At 43.4% G+C, this 17,914-nt stretch overlaps 1 protein-coding gene across 5 annotated transcripts in view; it reads left to right on the plus strand.

Annotated features, from left to right (window-relative positions):
- Positions 1–17,914, plus strand: part of AKAP13 (A-kinase anchoring protein 13) — a 446,306-nt gene that overhangs the window by 86,070 nt on the left and 342,322 nt on the right. For all 5 annotated transcript variants that reach the window (XM_073618416.1, XM_073618419.1, XM_073618420.1 and 2 more), the window contains exon 2: positions 15,383–15,418. In XM_073618416.1, coding sequence (XP_073474517.1) covers positions 15,383–15,418 — 36 coding nt within the window. The remainder of the gene's footprint in view (positions 1–15,382; positions 15,419–17,914) is intronic.

The following is a 17,914-nucleotide window of genomic DNA, read 5'->3' on the forward strand; positions in this document are numbered from 1 at the left end:
CAATAAGTGTTGATGGTTCTGCATTCTTTTTTCATGTTTTAATACAGGAGTTTTGTGTTAAACATAGAAAAGTCTTGTAACTAAAGATTGAAGAGCAATTTCATTGTAATAATGTTGGCTGCTCAGGTATGGGTTTTTTCTATGAATGGTAAACTCAGTAGTTGCTCATACATGATAGTGGACACTAATCTACAATGTCTTTTTGGAATCAATCAGTGCTGTGTGCAGATAAATAGACTCATGAGATGTGAGTGTAACAGGTGGGCCCTGCTTTTGAGTAGGTGGTCCCATTCATATTTGAGCTGAGCATCTTTTGGTCGTTTTTCGGGCAGTTTCTTTTGAGACTTGGTACAGGCATTGAAATGTTTTAGCCAATGGACAGCTGGATACTAGGTAAGGCCTCATTCACACGAGACGCTGGTGCAAACTCTGCTGAACACAGGTTTTTAAAAGCTGAAACCGGTGTTTAGAAACGCCAGTTTTGCCGAGTTTGCATGCCGCGTTTAGCCGCGTTTGCGTCTAGAAGCGTCTGCAGAGCAGAGAATGACATTTTGCGACCTAAATTTGTCACTTAGTGCTAGGAACCCCAAATTTGGTGTGCTAACACAGTGGAACTAGCACTACAGCAGATCCAAATTTGGGGTTCCTAGCACTAAGTGGCCCCCGAGATATTGGGCCCCAAACTCAGGTTGTAAAAAACACTTATAAACGCAAACGCGGCTAAACGCGGTACCAGCGTTTAGCCGCGTTTGGCATCTGAAACGTGGAAAAGTTTTGCGTCTGAACCCATTTTTTTTGCTTCTGGAAAAGCGAGGTTAAACGCAACTGCCTAAAAACGCCAAATAACGAGACTGTGTACATGGACACATAGGATAACATTGAATGGGTTCAGGGGCAGTTGAAAAAAGTGTCCACCTGCCTCTGAACACGAGTTTAACAGCGTCTCATGTGCATGAGGCCTAAGAAAACTTTAAAAAAAATGCATTGTGAACATGTTTTTCGGGTGCTCTTATTGAAGCCAAAATTAGTGACTGGACAAGCTTCAAGTGAACCTTTGCTCAGGTGTGAACAGGCACCATTGAAGATAATGAAAGTCTTAGGCTCGGTTCACACAGGGGCGGCACGACTTGCAGGTCGCCTCACCGAGGTGACCTGCACACGACATCCACGGCGACTTGCAAAACGACTTCTGTATAGAAGTCTATGCAAGTCGCCCCAAAAGAAGTACAGGAACCTTTTTCTAAGTCGGAGCGACTTGCGTCACTCCTATTAGAACAGTTCCATTGTACAGAACGGGAGGCGACTTGTCAGGTGACTAGGTCGCCTGACAAGTCGCCCCTGTGTGAACCGGCTCTTAGTGTTTGAGATTTGAAGAGCTTCTGGTGAGGCTTCAAATCACTTTTCAAAACCTCCCTTTACTGGTGCTTGTTTTGGCTTTTTTCAGCAGCGGTCTGAATGGGACTGGTAGGCAAAGACCATGGAGAAATTTAGGAATCGTGCTGCAGTCTCGCAACGGGTGGGCCTATTCATAGTGGAGAGTGGATACGGCTATCTGTGTTTTCATTGGCCTCCACACACTGTGCATGGTAGCCAATCAGTTTGTTCAATTAAGCTTTGACTATTATTATTATACAGGATTTATATAGCACCAACTGTTTGCGCAGTGCTTTACAACATAGGGCAGACATATGGTTGCCACCTCATCCCTTTAAACCCGAACACATATTAATTACACAGGTTCTGTGGCTGATTAAGGTGGTAATTAAACTCACTTGGTGCCTTATCTGCATTTAATTAGCCTCAGAACCTGTGTAATTCAAAGGTGTTAGGGTTTAAAGGGATGAGGTGGCAACTCTAGGCAGACAATATAGTTACAATACAATTCAATACAGGAAGAATCATTGGCGCGATTTGACAGGTCAAATCGGAGCCTATTGCAATAGGAGTGTAGCGGTATCCTCGTAAGGGCTGCTGAGTGTTATGGTCCGTCTCTCACCCTGCCCAGCCAGGCACACAGTTCACCCCCAGGCAGAAAACCAGGCTTTGAACTTTTTTTGTTTTTGTTTTTTGTTTTTGTTTTGAGGGGTATTAAACTTGGGTGGGGTAAGTGATTATGGGATGCCCACTTGATTGAAGTACTCGCACGATTTCAAAGCTGCGTTCAATGTGAACGTACCCTAAAACCTGGAAGCTGATTGGTTGGTTTTTATGCAGAGCTGCACCAGATTTTTCACTCTCCAGTTTTAGTAAATCAACCCCCTATGTCTGCATTTTATGGGTATTTCATAAAATGCAGGCAGTGGCGTGGAGCCTGTGGTGGCACATGGAGCATAATGCTGCAGAGAGAATTCCATGATTGGAGAAGAAGCTGGTTATGTGACTTTTTTACTGGTCAGGTCATATGACTGGACCCTCCCCCTCTGCTATCTTAAGTTGGGGTTGTTAAAAAAAAAAATAAAAAATAAACATTCATACTTGCCTCCATGCTGCAGCATTGGTCTGATGCTGCAGCTGTTTCCTGCCAGCTCTAAGCCCCAGAACTGAGCGATCACATGATCACTGAGTCTCAGTCTTCTCAGGTCAGAGAGTGTTGTCTGTCAATCTCCCGCTCTCTGCTCTACTCCTCCAGTGGTCACTGGCGTACAGGGCTGGGGAGGGGGCGGGAGCAGCTGGGTCGGTGTGCTGACACTCTGAGCCAGCTGCTGATCAGACATCCAGGTGGAGCCCAACAATACGGTTGGGATTCTTCCAGAGCCTGAAATGGCTTTGTGACTACAGCTGACACGAGTAAGTGCACTCTTGTGACCCACAAGAGAAGTATGGCTAAAAAAGCTTTTGCCATACTTCTCCTTTAAATGATCTAGGAGTTGAGAAGCAGACTTGCCAGTTGTCTGTGGGTGTCCTTTAAGTGTAGCAGTAGATTCAGATAGCAGAGATTGAGCAGTGCTGCTTCTTTCATTCTCCTTGTAGGAAGTTTGGCTCTTTTTGAGAAGGAACATGCTTTCTATCAGTCTGGTCTCCATCAAAGGGAATATTAATGAAGGGAATTGGGGAGTTGCCTTGTTGGCTGCATGCTATTTTGAAAACGCGTCGCAGACACAGTAATTCAATTACATGAAGTACTGGGCAGCCAGCTTTTGCTGCAGACGCATAATTGTCTAATCACTTTAGCTCTAAATCTTTAATTGGCACTTTGTATCAATCATGAACAGATCAGAATTGTTCAGCAAGTCACAAGTTGGTCTGAATTTTTTTTATTTTATTTTTTGTCATAAAACCGCTGAAACTGGACCCTGTGCGACAAGCCTTGAATGGTGAAAAGACGCACACATAGGCCAGAGCCTATGGCATCAAAACAAAATGTCAAGGGGTGCTAGATGCCACATCATTGGCTCTTTGTCTAATCAAATCTCCTATTTGAATTAGGCCAGAATGTAACAAAAACTCATTTCATTGGTGTTTCATTGGGCAGAGATTACACCGTGGTAATGAGGAAGTGGCCCCTGGGGTTACATATTTTGGTCAAAATACAAATGAAGGCTGAGTTCACTTCTCTTCCACTCTCATGCATTTTTCTTTGTGTTTTGCTTACATTCCTTAACATGTGTTAGTGCATTTTACATGCAGTGTTTTGTTTTTTGTTTTTTCATACATTTGCATAGTTTTGTATGCTTTTCATGCAATTCCATAGACTTCAATAGGACATGAAAATGCAGGTAGAAGCATATAATATCAGACATGCCTCAATTTTTTCAATGCAGCGTACAGATGTGAACAGCCTCCTTGGAGACCATGTATTTTCATGACACATGCATGTTTATGCACTGTAAAACGCGTATAAAAGCACACAGGTTTGAACCAGGCCTAATATCTCCAGCATTTTGGTTGGTGCTGTTAGCAATCATAGTTTAAAGGAAGCCTTTGTAGAAAGAGAGTCCAAAAAATGATGTCTTATGTTAAAGGGTAACTCCACTTTCATGGGGAAAAAAATAGCATATAAAAAAAAAAGAATATAGCATATACAATTGGGACACAAGTCCTATTGTTACTGAATGTTCTTAAAAATTACCTTTCCAATCTGCAGCCGCTGTAATCTTCTGTAAAATGCAATATGGCTACCTGGAGGTGTTCTGTACACAGATGGTGTACAGAATGTCCCCCCAGAAATGTAATTTCCTGCTTGTGTGATTGGCTCACTGATGTTCCCAGAAGTCTGCACTAAGATACAAGTCAGATTTTTGGCATCCCCTGCAACAAAAATCAAATTTTTGGTGAGATAATCTCAATAGGAAATCACGTCTAAAAGAATGCAGACCCTACAAGTTTCCACATTAGAGCCCTGCGGGTGCAGCAGCTGGTTGATAATTATGAAACCACTCCCATTAGACTCACTGAGCACATGGACACAGACAAACACACAGGGATTTCTTCAAAATACGAAAAGATCGGAATCTGCAACAAAGTTATGTTAGAATCCTTGCAATGCAATCGACCCCCTTCACATTTGAGCCCCTCTTTCACATTTGAGCCTCATCACATCAGAACCAGCCTCTGTTGGGTCAGTCAACCCCCACCAGATCCCACAATTACATTAGTCAGACCTGATCACATCAGTGTTTCCCTCTCCCCTCAAGTCAGAGCTGGCCACTTCGCATTTTACATTTTTTCTGGGTAGAGTGTAGAGGGACTAGAAGACCTGTAATGCTTTGTGTGCCAATTAGACCCCTTTCACACTGAGGTGCTTTACAGGCGCTAAAAATAGCTCCTGCATAGCGCCTGTAAAGAGCCGCTCCTGTCTCTCCAGTGTGAAAGCCAGAGGGCTTTCACACTGGAGCGGTGCGCTTGCAGGACGTTAAAAAAAAAAAAAAACTCCTGCAAGCAGCATCTTTGGAGCGGTGAAGGAGCGGTGTATACACCGCTCCTGCCCATTGACCTGAATGGACACCGCTGCAGAACCGCTGGCAAAGCGCAGCCGCAGCGGCGCTTTGCGGGTCGTTTTAACCTTTTTTTTGGCCGATAGTGGGGGTTATAACTGCCCCACTAGCGGCCAAATGGCGCCGCTAAAACGACGGTAAAGCGGCGCTAAAAATAGCGCTGTTTTACCGCCCGCACCGCCCCAGTGTGAAAGGGCTCTTGGGGAGATTCACCCTCTCTACTTGTCCTGTTATTCCAGAGGGTGAAAGGGTGTGAAGGGAAATCTCCCTAATGGGATCCAAATGGCAAAAACAAAACAAAAAAAAATGGGTTATAACCATTCTGCTCTATCCAAGATGAAGAAAAAATAGTTTTGCCTTTTAGTTCTACTTTAAGCCACAGAAATCTAATGTCTCCCTGATGACTTTCACCCACCCCATGCTTTTATTTTTGGTTGCATATTGGCTATAAAGCAAACCTAAATGCCGGCAGGGATCGAAGGCCTGACACCGATGAAGATCTCGCAAGGTTTAGGTTAAAGAAGTCCAGCCTGGGCTCGTTTGGCTGGGCTTCTCCTCTGGGTCACAGAAGTACAATTCATTTTGCACTCCTGTGACCCGTTTTCAGCAGAGAGCGGACTGAAGTCCACTCTCTACTGACGTCACCAATGTCAGTCCAGGCACTGCGTCAGCCTGACAATGGAAGTCTGGATCCGCCAGGTGCCTGGACTGACACCCGTCTCAGCCTCTCAGTGAGCCGCTGAGAGCCTGAGACGGCTGCTCTGGCCCCTGCACAGCTCAGCGCTCCAATGAACGAAGAGGGTGATGATCAGAGAGCTGTTACTGACAGTCTACAGCTCTCTGCTCATGGAGCTCTGAAAACTGAGCGATCAGCGATGTTCGATCGCTCCGTTTTCAGTGCAGAGGCGCCAGGGGGACAGATGCAGCTTCGGACCCGTGCTGCATCCACCTAGTTCTCTTTTAAAAGCAGCCTGGAAATTTGAGGGTAATTGGGTAGTATAAAGAAAAAGAAATGTGCGGGCATCAGGGTGGATTTGATTTAAATCATAATTTTTAAAGGGCAACTGTCATCTCTGTCCCAGAGCTCCTCAGGGCTCCTCCTCTGACCCGCTGTTGACTCACCGACAGTCCAATTCACTTTAATGGGACGGCTGGTGATACGGCAGTGACACAAGGTGAGGGGCGCCCGCTAATAGGCGCTGCCATAATGGATCTGAAATGACAGGTGCTCTTTAAATGTACGTACTTATTCTTGCTGGTAGCTCTTTAATATTTGCAAACAAAATGAAGGTTTCCTACTTAGGATAATAAGCTGTCAGGTTAGTAAAACAGCGATACCAGAACCGATTTCATCATACAGTTTGCAGTGTAGATAGATTTGCAAAACGATGAGATAAAGGAATATTCCTGAACTTTGTTTTATCTCATTTTTACTGTGAAATTGTGTGACTGCATCAATGCAGTGCATGTTATCTCAGCTTGCAGAGCTTGGATTCATTGAATGAGTTTACCAAAAATGTAAATATTGCAGAATATACAGTCTCATGCTACATAACTAAGCTCCATTTCATGCTGAAAAATCAAAATTATTAATGCATCTTAACCACTTAAGGACCAGCCTCGTTTTGGATTTTAGGTGTTTACATGTTTAAAACAGAAAATTACTTAGAACCCCCAAACATTATATATGTTTTTTCTTCTAACACCCTAGAGAATAAAATGACGGTCATTGCATTACTTTTTTTTGCACCGTATTTGCGCAGCGGTCTTAAAAGCTCACTTTTATTGGAAAAAATTCACTTTTTTGAATAAAAAAATAAGACAGTAAAGTTAGCCCATTTTTTTTTTTTTAATATTGTGAAATATAATGTTACGCCAAGTAAATTGATACCCAAAATGTCACGCTTGAAAATTGCGCCCGCTTGTGGAATGGCGTCAAACTTTTACCCTCAAAAATCTCCATAGGCGACGTTTAAAAAATTCTACAGGTTGCATATTTTGCGGTACAGAGGAGGTCTAGGGCTAGAATTATTGCTCTCGCTCTACCGGTCGCGGCGATACCTCACATGAGTGGTTTGACCACCGTTTTCATATGCGGGCGCTACTCGCGTATGCGTTCGCTTCTGCGCGCGAGCTCGTCGGGACGGGGGGGTTTTTTACTTTTTTTTTTTTTTTTTTTTATTATTTATTTTACAATATTTTATTTATTTTTACACTATTTAAAAAAAAAAAAAAAATTGTGTCACTTTTATTCCTATTACAAGGGATGTAAACATCCCTTGTAATAGAAAAAAGCATGACAGGACCTCTTAAAAATGAGATCTGGGGTCAAAAAGACCTCAGATCTCATATTTACACTAAAATGCAATAAAAAAAAAAAAAAAAAAAAATCATTTAAAAAAATGATATTTGAAAAAATGTGCCTTTTAAGAGGCGTGGACGGAAGTGACGTTTTGACATCGCTTCCGCCCAGCAGTGTCATGGAGACGAGTGGGCGCCATCTTAGCCTCACTCATCCCCAGGCACAGGACGGAGACAGATGTGATCGCCTCCGCCGCTACCGACGGCTCCGGTAAGCGGCGGGAGGGGGGGGGCCCTCTCCCGCCACTGATTAAAAGTGATCTCGTGGCGAATCCGCCACAGGGACCACTTTTATCTGAAAGCCGGCCGCTGCACGAAAACGGGGATACCGGGGTTGTGGCAGCTAGCTGCTGCCATAACAACGATATCCCCGTTCAAAGTTTGGACGTACATTGGCGTGCGGCGGTTGGTAAGTGGTTAAATAGAAAACTATCTTTAGATAGATTTTTACTCCAAAAGCATTTTATTAAAATAAGTTTGATAAAAATCAAAATCGCATTTAAATAAAAGAAATCCGATTTAAATCCAAATGGGTTTTTTTTTTTTTTAAATCAATTTTTATCCACCCTAGCAGGCATTGACAAATGTTTTTTCTAGACTTCCCTGCCAGTCTGTACCTATGGACTGTAATCCTTATTACAGCTCATAGGTAGGTTGAGTAAACTTTCTTGGGGCTCTTTCACATGGGTGCCCGGGGAAAAAGAGCCAGCTGAGGCAGAAGATACTGGATCCACCCAGTCATTACTAATAGAGAAGAGAGGTCAAACATGACAAGCACATGATCCTCCGCTTTGGCTGGGTTGTGTTTTTTCCTGATGGGGAGGAGACCTATTATTTGGGCTAAAAAAAAAAAAAAAAAACGCACAAAATATCCAAAAAAGATGATTAAAAGCTTGTTTCTGTGAGTTTTTAGGCATTCCCTATTAAAGACTATGGGGCCAAAAAAATGTCCAAATCCACCAGAAAAGAAGCTCCTGTGCAAGCAAGAGGCACCTGAGCACTCGGGTGTGAACAGGTACCATTTGAAACAATTGGATTTTAATATTGATCTTTTTGTAGCTTCAAGCTTCATAAGGCTCAGGTGTGAATGGGGCCTGATTCAGCAAAATGTCTATAGTTGTACCCGCAAGGATTTAGATGGAGCTAATACAAGGATTACTCCTACAGTAGGTTATCACAGTGATTCATGGCAGATTATAGTATAGCTAAAAGCAAAGAAAATCCCAAATTTTGGGTTATCACCAGAACAGGAATAGAGGGGAAATCACTTGGTGGAGATATTAGTTCTGGTGACAACCAGGGAGTTCCTTACTTTGGAGGCGATTCCCTCTCTCCCTTCCATTTTGGCTCTATGTTTAGAAAGTGAAGGGAAATCTTCCCAACTCAGATAGCAAAAAACCAACAAGGGATGTTAACCCTTTCTTTCTTTATGCAAAAAAAAGGTTTTGCCTGTAGTTCCCCTCTAAGGTAAAAGCCAGGGTGGCTGGCTGGCCTGCACTCGTTTTTTGACCCAACAAGTGTATTTATTTTCAGCCAAGTTGTGTACTCCACTGGGCTGCTCATTTGTCTTCTGACACTTTTCTACAACGATAACAAATGGGGGCATAGGTCAAAGGGCGGGGGTCATTCAGTTGGGTGACATGGATGAAGGAAAGTACAGACCTGGTTTGAGTTAAGAATAGCGGAGACCTTTCCCTGAACATTTCCACAGTAGAATGTGCCTGCCTTAAGAAAAAGTTAGCATAAAAACTGTTGAAAAGCAAAATTAAAAAAAAAAAAAAAACAACAACCAATATGACCGATTTAATTCATATTTGCGTTTTGCAACCTAAAGCCTGAGATGTTCTGTTTGTATTCATTTGAGAAGTATTAGCAGACCAGTTATGATGAGCTAGACTCAAAAGAAACTTTCTACTAAACCGGTGAAAGTAGAGCCGCCTTAATAGCAGAGGTATCTGCGTGACTGGTCTCCGTCACAAATGCAAAACATAAAGAGCAGAGCTATTTATTTCACATTGCACACACCTGTTTTAGGCTTGTTGACCATCATCGGTGCAATGCATGGAGACCTTGACTTCTATGGAGTCTGGCTTTCTGGCTTGGGGACCAATGGGAAAAGCACAACTAGTCAAGTTTTGGTGACCATCACATGGCTCCATCATACTAGGTTTTATGTTTGTGGTAAGCTAGGCAGCTCTGGACACAGGGTTATAAAGGATTGAACTGCACAATTTACATGGCTCTAATCGCTGTCCTTAAATGTAAACCCCTTATTTTGATTTGTGACGGATCTAAGACATACAGATACCTTGGAGTTGCTTTACTAGTACTGGAGAGTGCAAAATCTGGTGCAGCATAGAAACCAATCCTCCCCAAGGATTTCTGTGAGGAAGCTTAGGCCGGGTTCACACTAGCCGCGGCTCGCATCAGGGGGTCCGGTGCGTCCCTCTTCTCCGTTTCAGGTGTGAATCGGGTCTGAATTTTTGCCTGAATTCGGACCTGAAACGGAGCCAAAGACTCACAGGACCATTTTCCAGTGCAGACCGCGGCCGCCCCGGAGCTGTGTGAACTGGCTCCAGTGAGAGCCGGTTACAATCTCCTGTCATGCGAATTGGATGCGGGGAAACCCCCACATCCAATTCGCATAAATGTGAACCCAGCCTCATTGTTGGGAGTAAAGTCTTTTTGGTTGGTTTTTGCCTATAGGTAATCCTATAATAAGGCTTACCTATAGGTACAGTATTTATCTCCTAAATGTGCACTGTATAGGAGGTATTTACTTGTGAAGCCGCCAGTGACGTCAATGGCATGTGTGCCATAAAGCAGCCTTTCTCAACCTTTTCAACACAGAGGAACCCTTGAAATAGTTCTCCGGTCTCGAGGAACCCCTGCTAAAAATTAGGAATCTACAACTCGTGACACATTAGTGTGATGGTCAGTGGGAAGAATTGTCCTTACACTTGTGGTCATTGGGAAGAATTATCTCCTTACAGATGGCTAAAAATATCAATTGTGTCATTGGGAACTTATCTGAGAGACAGAAATTGCCCAATGCTGAAGGAACCCCTAGCAACCTCTGGAGGAACCCTGGTTAAGAATCACTGCTTTAAAGGAACGGCATACCCGTGCCGTTCCTTCAGAGTCATGTGCCGTGAACAGCGGGTCCAGCGCGCATGCGCAGGAGTGACATCATCACGGCTTGTCCAATCAAAGGACTGGAGCCCGCAACCCTGAAAAAAGACCGGTTGGGGATGGAAGCCCTGTCAGCGGTGAAGGTTTCTTGCTATAGGAGATAGAGAGGAAATTTGAGGGTAAATTTTCAGGAAGCCTGGAGATGCATTTTAATTTTAAAAACTTTAAATTTAAAAACTTCTCCACTGTCAGTATACAATGATCAGTTTTGATGGTTGTAGCCGGCGGCGCTGATCGTTCCACAAAAACCCGACATGTTAGTTGTACACAAATCGATCAATAGATCGGCTTGTGTACAACCAGCTTTCCTATAAATGGATCGAAATTTGGCTGGTCCAGCATCGATCCATTTCGATTGCTGGCTGATTGAAAAAAAAAAAGAGCAATCCATCTATGGCCCAGCTTAAGAAAAGATTTCATAAAAATGTATTGCGGGGTCATTAAGTAGTGGATGTGTATTGATCATACTTGGGGAATAAGGATATCATTTATTGGCACAACTGTTTGAGTTTCATGCAGTTCTCTGCTGTCCCGTATGATGCTCTAAACTGCTCGGCGTCAAGTAAACGTCTCTCACTGAACAAATAACTGTACAGTATTGTTTCTCGCTCTCTCTGGATCCTGCTCAGAAAAAGATCTGTAAACAATTAATTTGCATTTTTTTTATAGGCAATATTGTGAAGTGTGATCTGGTAGATAAGCATGTTCCCACATCTGACTCTTCATGTACGCTCCATCTGCTCTTGTTTACTTTGCACATGCGGAGTCTCCCCTCTACAAATACACAAGCTGACATCAATTTAAACACTGCCGCTGTGTTTTCTATTTGAGGTTAATACACAAAACATGTCACTTACAACTGTAATAGAATGTTGTAAAATTAGGCATTAAACTACAAACCTCATGTATTAAAATAGAAGTTCAAGAAGAGGGAAAGTGTGGTGAAGAAAGCTTAAATGACTGCTTGGTGATATATATGAACTTACTGCACTTAGGATGACACTTTGGATGCTCTGCAGTCTGCTCGGGCTTGTTTCTTTTTTTTTTTTCTTTTTTGCGCATTACAAAACCTATGTATTCGCTTATAATCTGAAGTCAATGAGGTTTTGCACTGTTGTGCTGATTGTAAACACTTATACTGTATATACCCAGTGGAGTGACTGGCCTCAGGTGATGCACAGAGATTAAACAAATCCTCCTATACAAGTTGTACCTGTTTTATCTGCAGCCCTTTTCTTCTCTACATCCATTCAAAGTGCAGAATTTTGAGGCTGGGTTCACACCTCCGACAGATGCGGCTCGCAGCAGGGGTCCGGTGCGTCCCTGTTCACCGTTTCAGGGACGAATCGGGGCTGAATTTTTGCCTGATTTTGGCCCTGGAACGGAGCCAAAGACGCACAGTGTTCCTGTGCAAGCTGCTCCGCAGACGCAACGGAAATGTGAACTGGCTCCATAGAGAGCTGCTCACAATCTCCTGTCCTGTGAATTGGATGTGGGGAAACTTGCATCCGATTGGCATAGGTGTGAACCCAAACTAAAGATTGTCTGAGAGTTGAGAAAAAAACGAGCAGAGATCTGAAGTTACACTCTGCAGAGCTCCGTGAGGGGAGATCTGAGAGCTGATTGGAGGGAAGGGACCCCCCCCCCCTTTCATACAGCACACAGGAACAGAGGTGAAGCTGTCAATCAGCCGGAGGTTCTTCCCCTGTCACCATTTTTCACTTGGTGTCAGAAAAACTTGTCAGAAGTGACACTTTAAGCTAGTGCACGTTTAGGAGATGTATACGGCACCTAAAAGGAAAAATCAACCAAAATCATTTACTTTGAGGTAGAGCTAGGAGATTTTCCCAAAAAAAAAAAAAAAAAAAAAAATCTGCGATTTTCTTTAAAAAAAAAACTCGATTCACGAATCGAATTGAGTTTTTTTTTTTTGGATGCCGCGCCAGTCCTGACGAGCTGCGGGCAGGCGTTCTTAGGCGAGGCCGGATGCCGCGGACTAGGCCAAAGCCACGGCCTCGTCTAAAAACTCCTGCCTGCAGCTCCTCGGGACCGACGCGGTGAAAAAAAAAAATCTAAAAAAATCGATTTGCTTAAATTTTGAATCGATTTGACCTCTCAACTCTATTCAAGATTTAAATCGATTTTTTTCCCCAGCACTACTTTGAGGGGGTTCACGGTTATGAATTTGAAGATCTTTGGTGTAGTGGCGAATATGTGCATTGCCATGCGATTCGGAACTGTCAATTCGCATGACAAATTGCACTGATGTGTAGGGTGTCAGTCACCGGCTCTCTGCTCTGCCCCTCCTCGCTCACCGGAGCGCAGGGCTGTGGAGGGGGTGGGAGTGGCCAGCACAGGCTCTCGGCGGCTCGTTGAGAGGCTGAGCCGGGTGTCGGTCCAGGGATCTGGGTGGATCCCGACTCCTCCATGGTCGTGATGACGCCGAGCCTGGACCGACTCTGTGATGTCAGCAGAGAGCGGACTTCAGCCCTGACTGTCTGCTGAAAACAGGTCAAAGGAGTGCAAAACGAACTGCACAATTGTGATCCACAGGAGAAGTACAGCCAAACGAGCCTGCGAACAGCTTATATGGCTGTATGAATTCATTCGCTGTTGCAACACACCTGGGTGGGCGCCGGACGCAGTGCTCTGCACCCCGAACCCACCCTATTTTGAAGCCTATTGGTTCCTCTGGCTCTAATCAGTGCTTCAAAAAATACACCCCCGCCCGATGGGGGAATGCGCCCGGCATCCTAAAAGGGGGCACGGGGCATGGAAAGGGGGGGCGGCGCACGTGCGCCCACAATGGACGGGCCACCCCTTTTACTAGGACAAGATGATGTCATACATCCCAGGAGTCTTCATGAATATTTTTTTTTTTTTTTTTTTATCCTCTTATCTGGAGGAGGAAGAGGGATTTTCTCAGCTAATCACACACTCCCGTCTGCATGCCTGAGCTAAGGGCAGATGGATTCCAGCAAGTAACGTTCCACTTTAATGATTACATTTGTATGTTTGTTTTTTTTATATATAGCTGCCTAGCCACTTGCCAACCGGCTCCTGTACATATACGTCGGCACTTTGAAGACGGATATCTGGGTAACGGCAGCAGCTGCTGCCACAACCGAGGCATCCATCTCTTCAGGAGCCGGTCGTGTTTATGATAATGGTGGTCTCTGCGGTGGGTTCGCCGCGAGATCACCGTTAACGACGGCGGGAGAGGGGCCCCCCCTTCCCGCCACTCTCCCGCGCCCTCCGCCGCTTACCGGAGCCGTCGGCAGCGTCGGAGGTGATCGGGTCTTTGTCGTGACTGGGTATGGAGACGAGTGAGGCTAAGATAGCCCCCACCCGTCTCCATACCATAGCAGGGCGGAAGTCACTTCCGCCCATACGTCATAAGGGCCATTTTTTTCAATGTCAATTTTTTTTTTTTTGCATTTTAGTCCAAATATGAGATCTGAGGACTTTTTGACTCCAGATCTCATATTTAAGAGGACCTGTCATGCTTTTTTCTATTATAAGGAATGTTTACATTCTTTGTAATAGGAATAAAAGTGACCCAATTTTTTTTTTTTTTTTTTAAAGACTGTGAAAAAATAAATAATCAAGTAAAATAAATAAGAAATTTTTTTTTAAAGCGCTCCATTCCTGCGTGAGTAGCGCCCGCATATGAAAACGGTGGACAAACCACACGTGTGAGATATCGCCGCGATCGTTAGAGTGAAAGCAATAATTCTCGCCCTAGACCTTGTCTGTAACTCAAAACATGCAACCTGTAGATTTTTTTAAACATCACCTATGGAGATTTTTAAAGCGGTTGTATACCCGCTGTCTTTTTTTTTTATTTTACACCTGCAAGGAAAAAGGCATAATGAGCTAGTATGCACCGCATATTAGCTCATTATGAGATACTTACCTTAGAACGAGGCGCTGGCATCTCACCCTGTCCACGCCGAGGGAGCTGACATCTCCCCTCGGCGTGTCTTCCGGGTATCGCGGCTCCGGCACTGTGAGTGGCCGGAGCCGCGATGTCGTCACTCCCGCGCATGCGCGCGGGAGACTTCTGCCTGGCAAGCTCCGGAGTTTGCCGGGCTCTTAGCCGAGAGTCCCCTGTGCGCATGCGCCGCTGCAGTCAGCGGCTCATTGCGAGGGGAATATCTCCTAAACCTTACAGGTTTAGGAGATATTTTTTTTACCTACAGGTAAGCCTTATTATAGGCTTACCTGTAGGTAAAAGTTACAAATAAAGGTATACAACCACTTTAAGGGTAAAAGTTTAAAGCCATTCCACGGCGCAATTTTGAAGCGTGACATGTTGGGTATCAATTTACTTGGCGTAACATTATCTTTCACAATATAAAAAAATTTGGGCTAACTTTACTGTTGTCTTATTTTTTTTTTTTTTTTTTTTTTTATTCAAAAAAGTGAATTTTTTCACAAAGTGTGCTTGTAAGACTGCTGCGCAAATACGGTGTGAAAAAAAGTGTTGCAATGACCGCCATTTAATTCTCTAGGGTGTTAAAAACAATATATAATGTTTGGGAGTTCTAAGTAATATTCTAGCAAAAAAACCTGTTTTAAACTTTACCAAAATCTCAAAACGAGGCTGGTCCTTAAGTGGCTAGAGATCTGTATTAAAATTGTAGATCTAATGCTTCTATAAAATATAATTTTAGTATTCTTACCGAAGTGACTATATAAAGTTACCAGTGAAGGCCTTAGTTTTCTTTTGCAGCTTCAGCCCAACTCTGCATTGCAAAATGTCCTATAAATGTTTCATAACCGAGATCCCAATTATCCAACTAAATTTAGCCGCGATTATATAATTTGGTAAATGTACCTGTTCCTCAGAGCTTGATAATTACAGTCTCCCGTCTCTCTCGTCTCTCTTGCAGGTCATGAAACTTAATCCAAAGCAAGCTCCGATATACGTAAGTTTGTCATTTCATACTCCAGATTCTCATCCTTGCAAATGCCATGCTGTATTAAATTAGATGTTTTTTTTGGGGGGGGGAACGACATGAAATGTAGACCTGATGTAGTTTAAAACTTCTATCAGTTTATATCTTGCAATAGCCAGGTCTGAAATTGATGGGCTGTTTGCTTTAACAAATGTTATCGTTACATGAACATTCATACAGTCATGCTATTGACAATTGCCTTGTTGAGTAATTTTTTGTATTAGTTACAATGTAATATGAGAAATGTAAGTACAGTTAGCTCTTAGTAAATGTTTTTGACTGCACTGCATGAATGCTTTAGTATAACCCCTGAGCAATGTGTTTTGGTGAAATGATAAAAAGTAGCACATTTCCCCAAATGCCTAAAAATTTGCAAACTGTTGTAACTTCTGTGGTCAAGTGCGACAGGAAATAAATTCTTGCACTGAGTAGCGAATGTTCTTAGTTTTTTGTACAAGCTTACTCAGGGCTTTAAAGTGTTACTAAACCACAAGAGCAAAATCAGTGTGTATATGTAGTAAAGCATGCTGGTTATACTCCCTGTGGGTTAATCCTCTGCAATGTGTAAAAAGGCTGTTTGATCCTGTCTTTTCCGATCCTCCCCTCCTTCCACAGTCCCCTGATAATTTCCTGATAACACGGAGTCTATGGAGTCAGGCTACACATAATCAGTTTGATGTGTATTTTTGGGAGGGTGCATGTGATCAGCACAGGGCCAATCAGCACTGTCCAGACAGAGTATCAGGGGTCTCATTCCCCCCTTTACCATCAAGCTTGAAGTCTTTTGTGGTATTTGTGGATGAGGCTCTTTATCTTCTCAGATGGTAAAGCTGTCCATTCCTCTTGGCAAAAAGCCTCCAGTTCCTGTAAATTCTTGGGCTGTCTTGCATGAACGGCACGTTTGAGATCTCCCCAGAGTGGCTCAATGATATTGAGGTCAGGAGACTGAGATGGCCACTCCAGAACCTTCACTTTATTCTGCTGTAGCCAGTGACTTGGCCTTGTGTTTTGGATTATTGTCATGTTGGGATGTCAAGTACAAGTACGTCCCATGCGCAGCTTCCTGGCTGATGAATGTAAATGTTCCTCCAGTATTTTTTGATAACATACTGCATTCATCTTGCCATCAATTTTGACCAAATTTCCTGTGCCTTTGTAACTCACACATCCCCAAAACATCAGCAATCCACCTCCGTGTTTCACAGTAGGAATGGTGTACCTTTCATCATAGGCTTTGTTGACTCCTCTCCAAATGTAGTGTTTACGGTTGTGGCCAAAAAGCTTAATTTCGGTCTCATCACTCCAAATTACTTTCTGCCAGAAGGTTTGAGGCTTGTCACTGTGCTGTTTGGCGTATTGTAAGCGGGATACTTTGTGACATTTGTGTAGTAATGGCTTTCCTCTAGCGACTCGACCATGCAGCCCATCTTTCTTCAAGTGCCTCCTTTTTGTGCATCTTGAAACAGCCACACCACATGTTTTCAGAGAGTCCTGTATTTCACCTGAAGTTTTGTGGGTTTTTCTTTGCATCCTGAACAATTTTCCTGGCAGTTGTGGCTGAAATTTTAGTTGGTCTACCTGACCGTGGTTTGGTTTCAACAGAACCCCTCATTTTCCAATTCTTGATTAGAGTTTGAACACTGCTGACTGTCATTCTCAATTCCTTTGATATCTTTTTATATCCCTTTCCTGTTTTATACAGTTTAACTACCTTTTCCCGCAGATCCTTTGACAATTATTTTGCTTCCCCATGACTCAGAATCCAGAAACGTCAGTGCAGCACTGGATGAAAGATGCAAGGGTCTGTCAGGAGTCCAGAAACTCATTGACCTTTTATACACACGCACTAATTGCAAGCAAACAGATCACAGTTGAGGATGGTTACCTTTAATAGCCATTCAATCCCCTTTGTGTCAACTTGTGTGCATGTTATCAGGCCAAAATCACCAGGGTATGTAAACTTTTGATCAGGGTCAATTGGGTGGATTGGGTGGTTTCTGTTGTGATGATGATTATTATTATTCAGGATTTATATAGCGACAACAGTTTACTCAGAGCTTTATGATTATGATTTAAAAAGAGTAAACACAGTTGATTAATAATAAATGGATTCAGCCAAACACTAACCATGAGTGAAAGAAATTATTTTGTGTTATTCATATTCTCTAAAAAATGGGCAAGAAATCATACATTCTGCCAGGGTATGTAAACTTATGAGCACAGCTGTATATAAAGGGAAAGATCAATATCACCTGCAAGTATTGCAATGAATGCCAACTGCCTCGCGTACATGTACTGCGGGGGGGGGGGGGGGGGCAGCTCCTTTGCGCAAAATCACGTACATGGAGCTGATAACCGCCGATCGTTCCCGAGAGAGCCAGGATGGCAGCCTGCCCTTGTAAACAAGGCAGATCACCGTTCTGTTAGTAGGGAAGACAAAGATACTGTGTTTCTGCTACGCAGGAA

Source organism: Aquarana catesbeiana, linkage group LG03 (genome assembly GCF_042186555.1).
Source record: "Aquarana catesbeiana isolate 2022-GZ linkage group LG03, ASM4218655v1, whole genome shotgun sequence".
Lineage (NCBI taxonomy): Eukaryota > Metazoa > Chordata > Amphibia > Anura > Ranidae > Aquarana > Aquarana catesbeiana.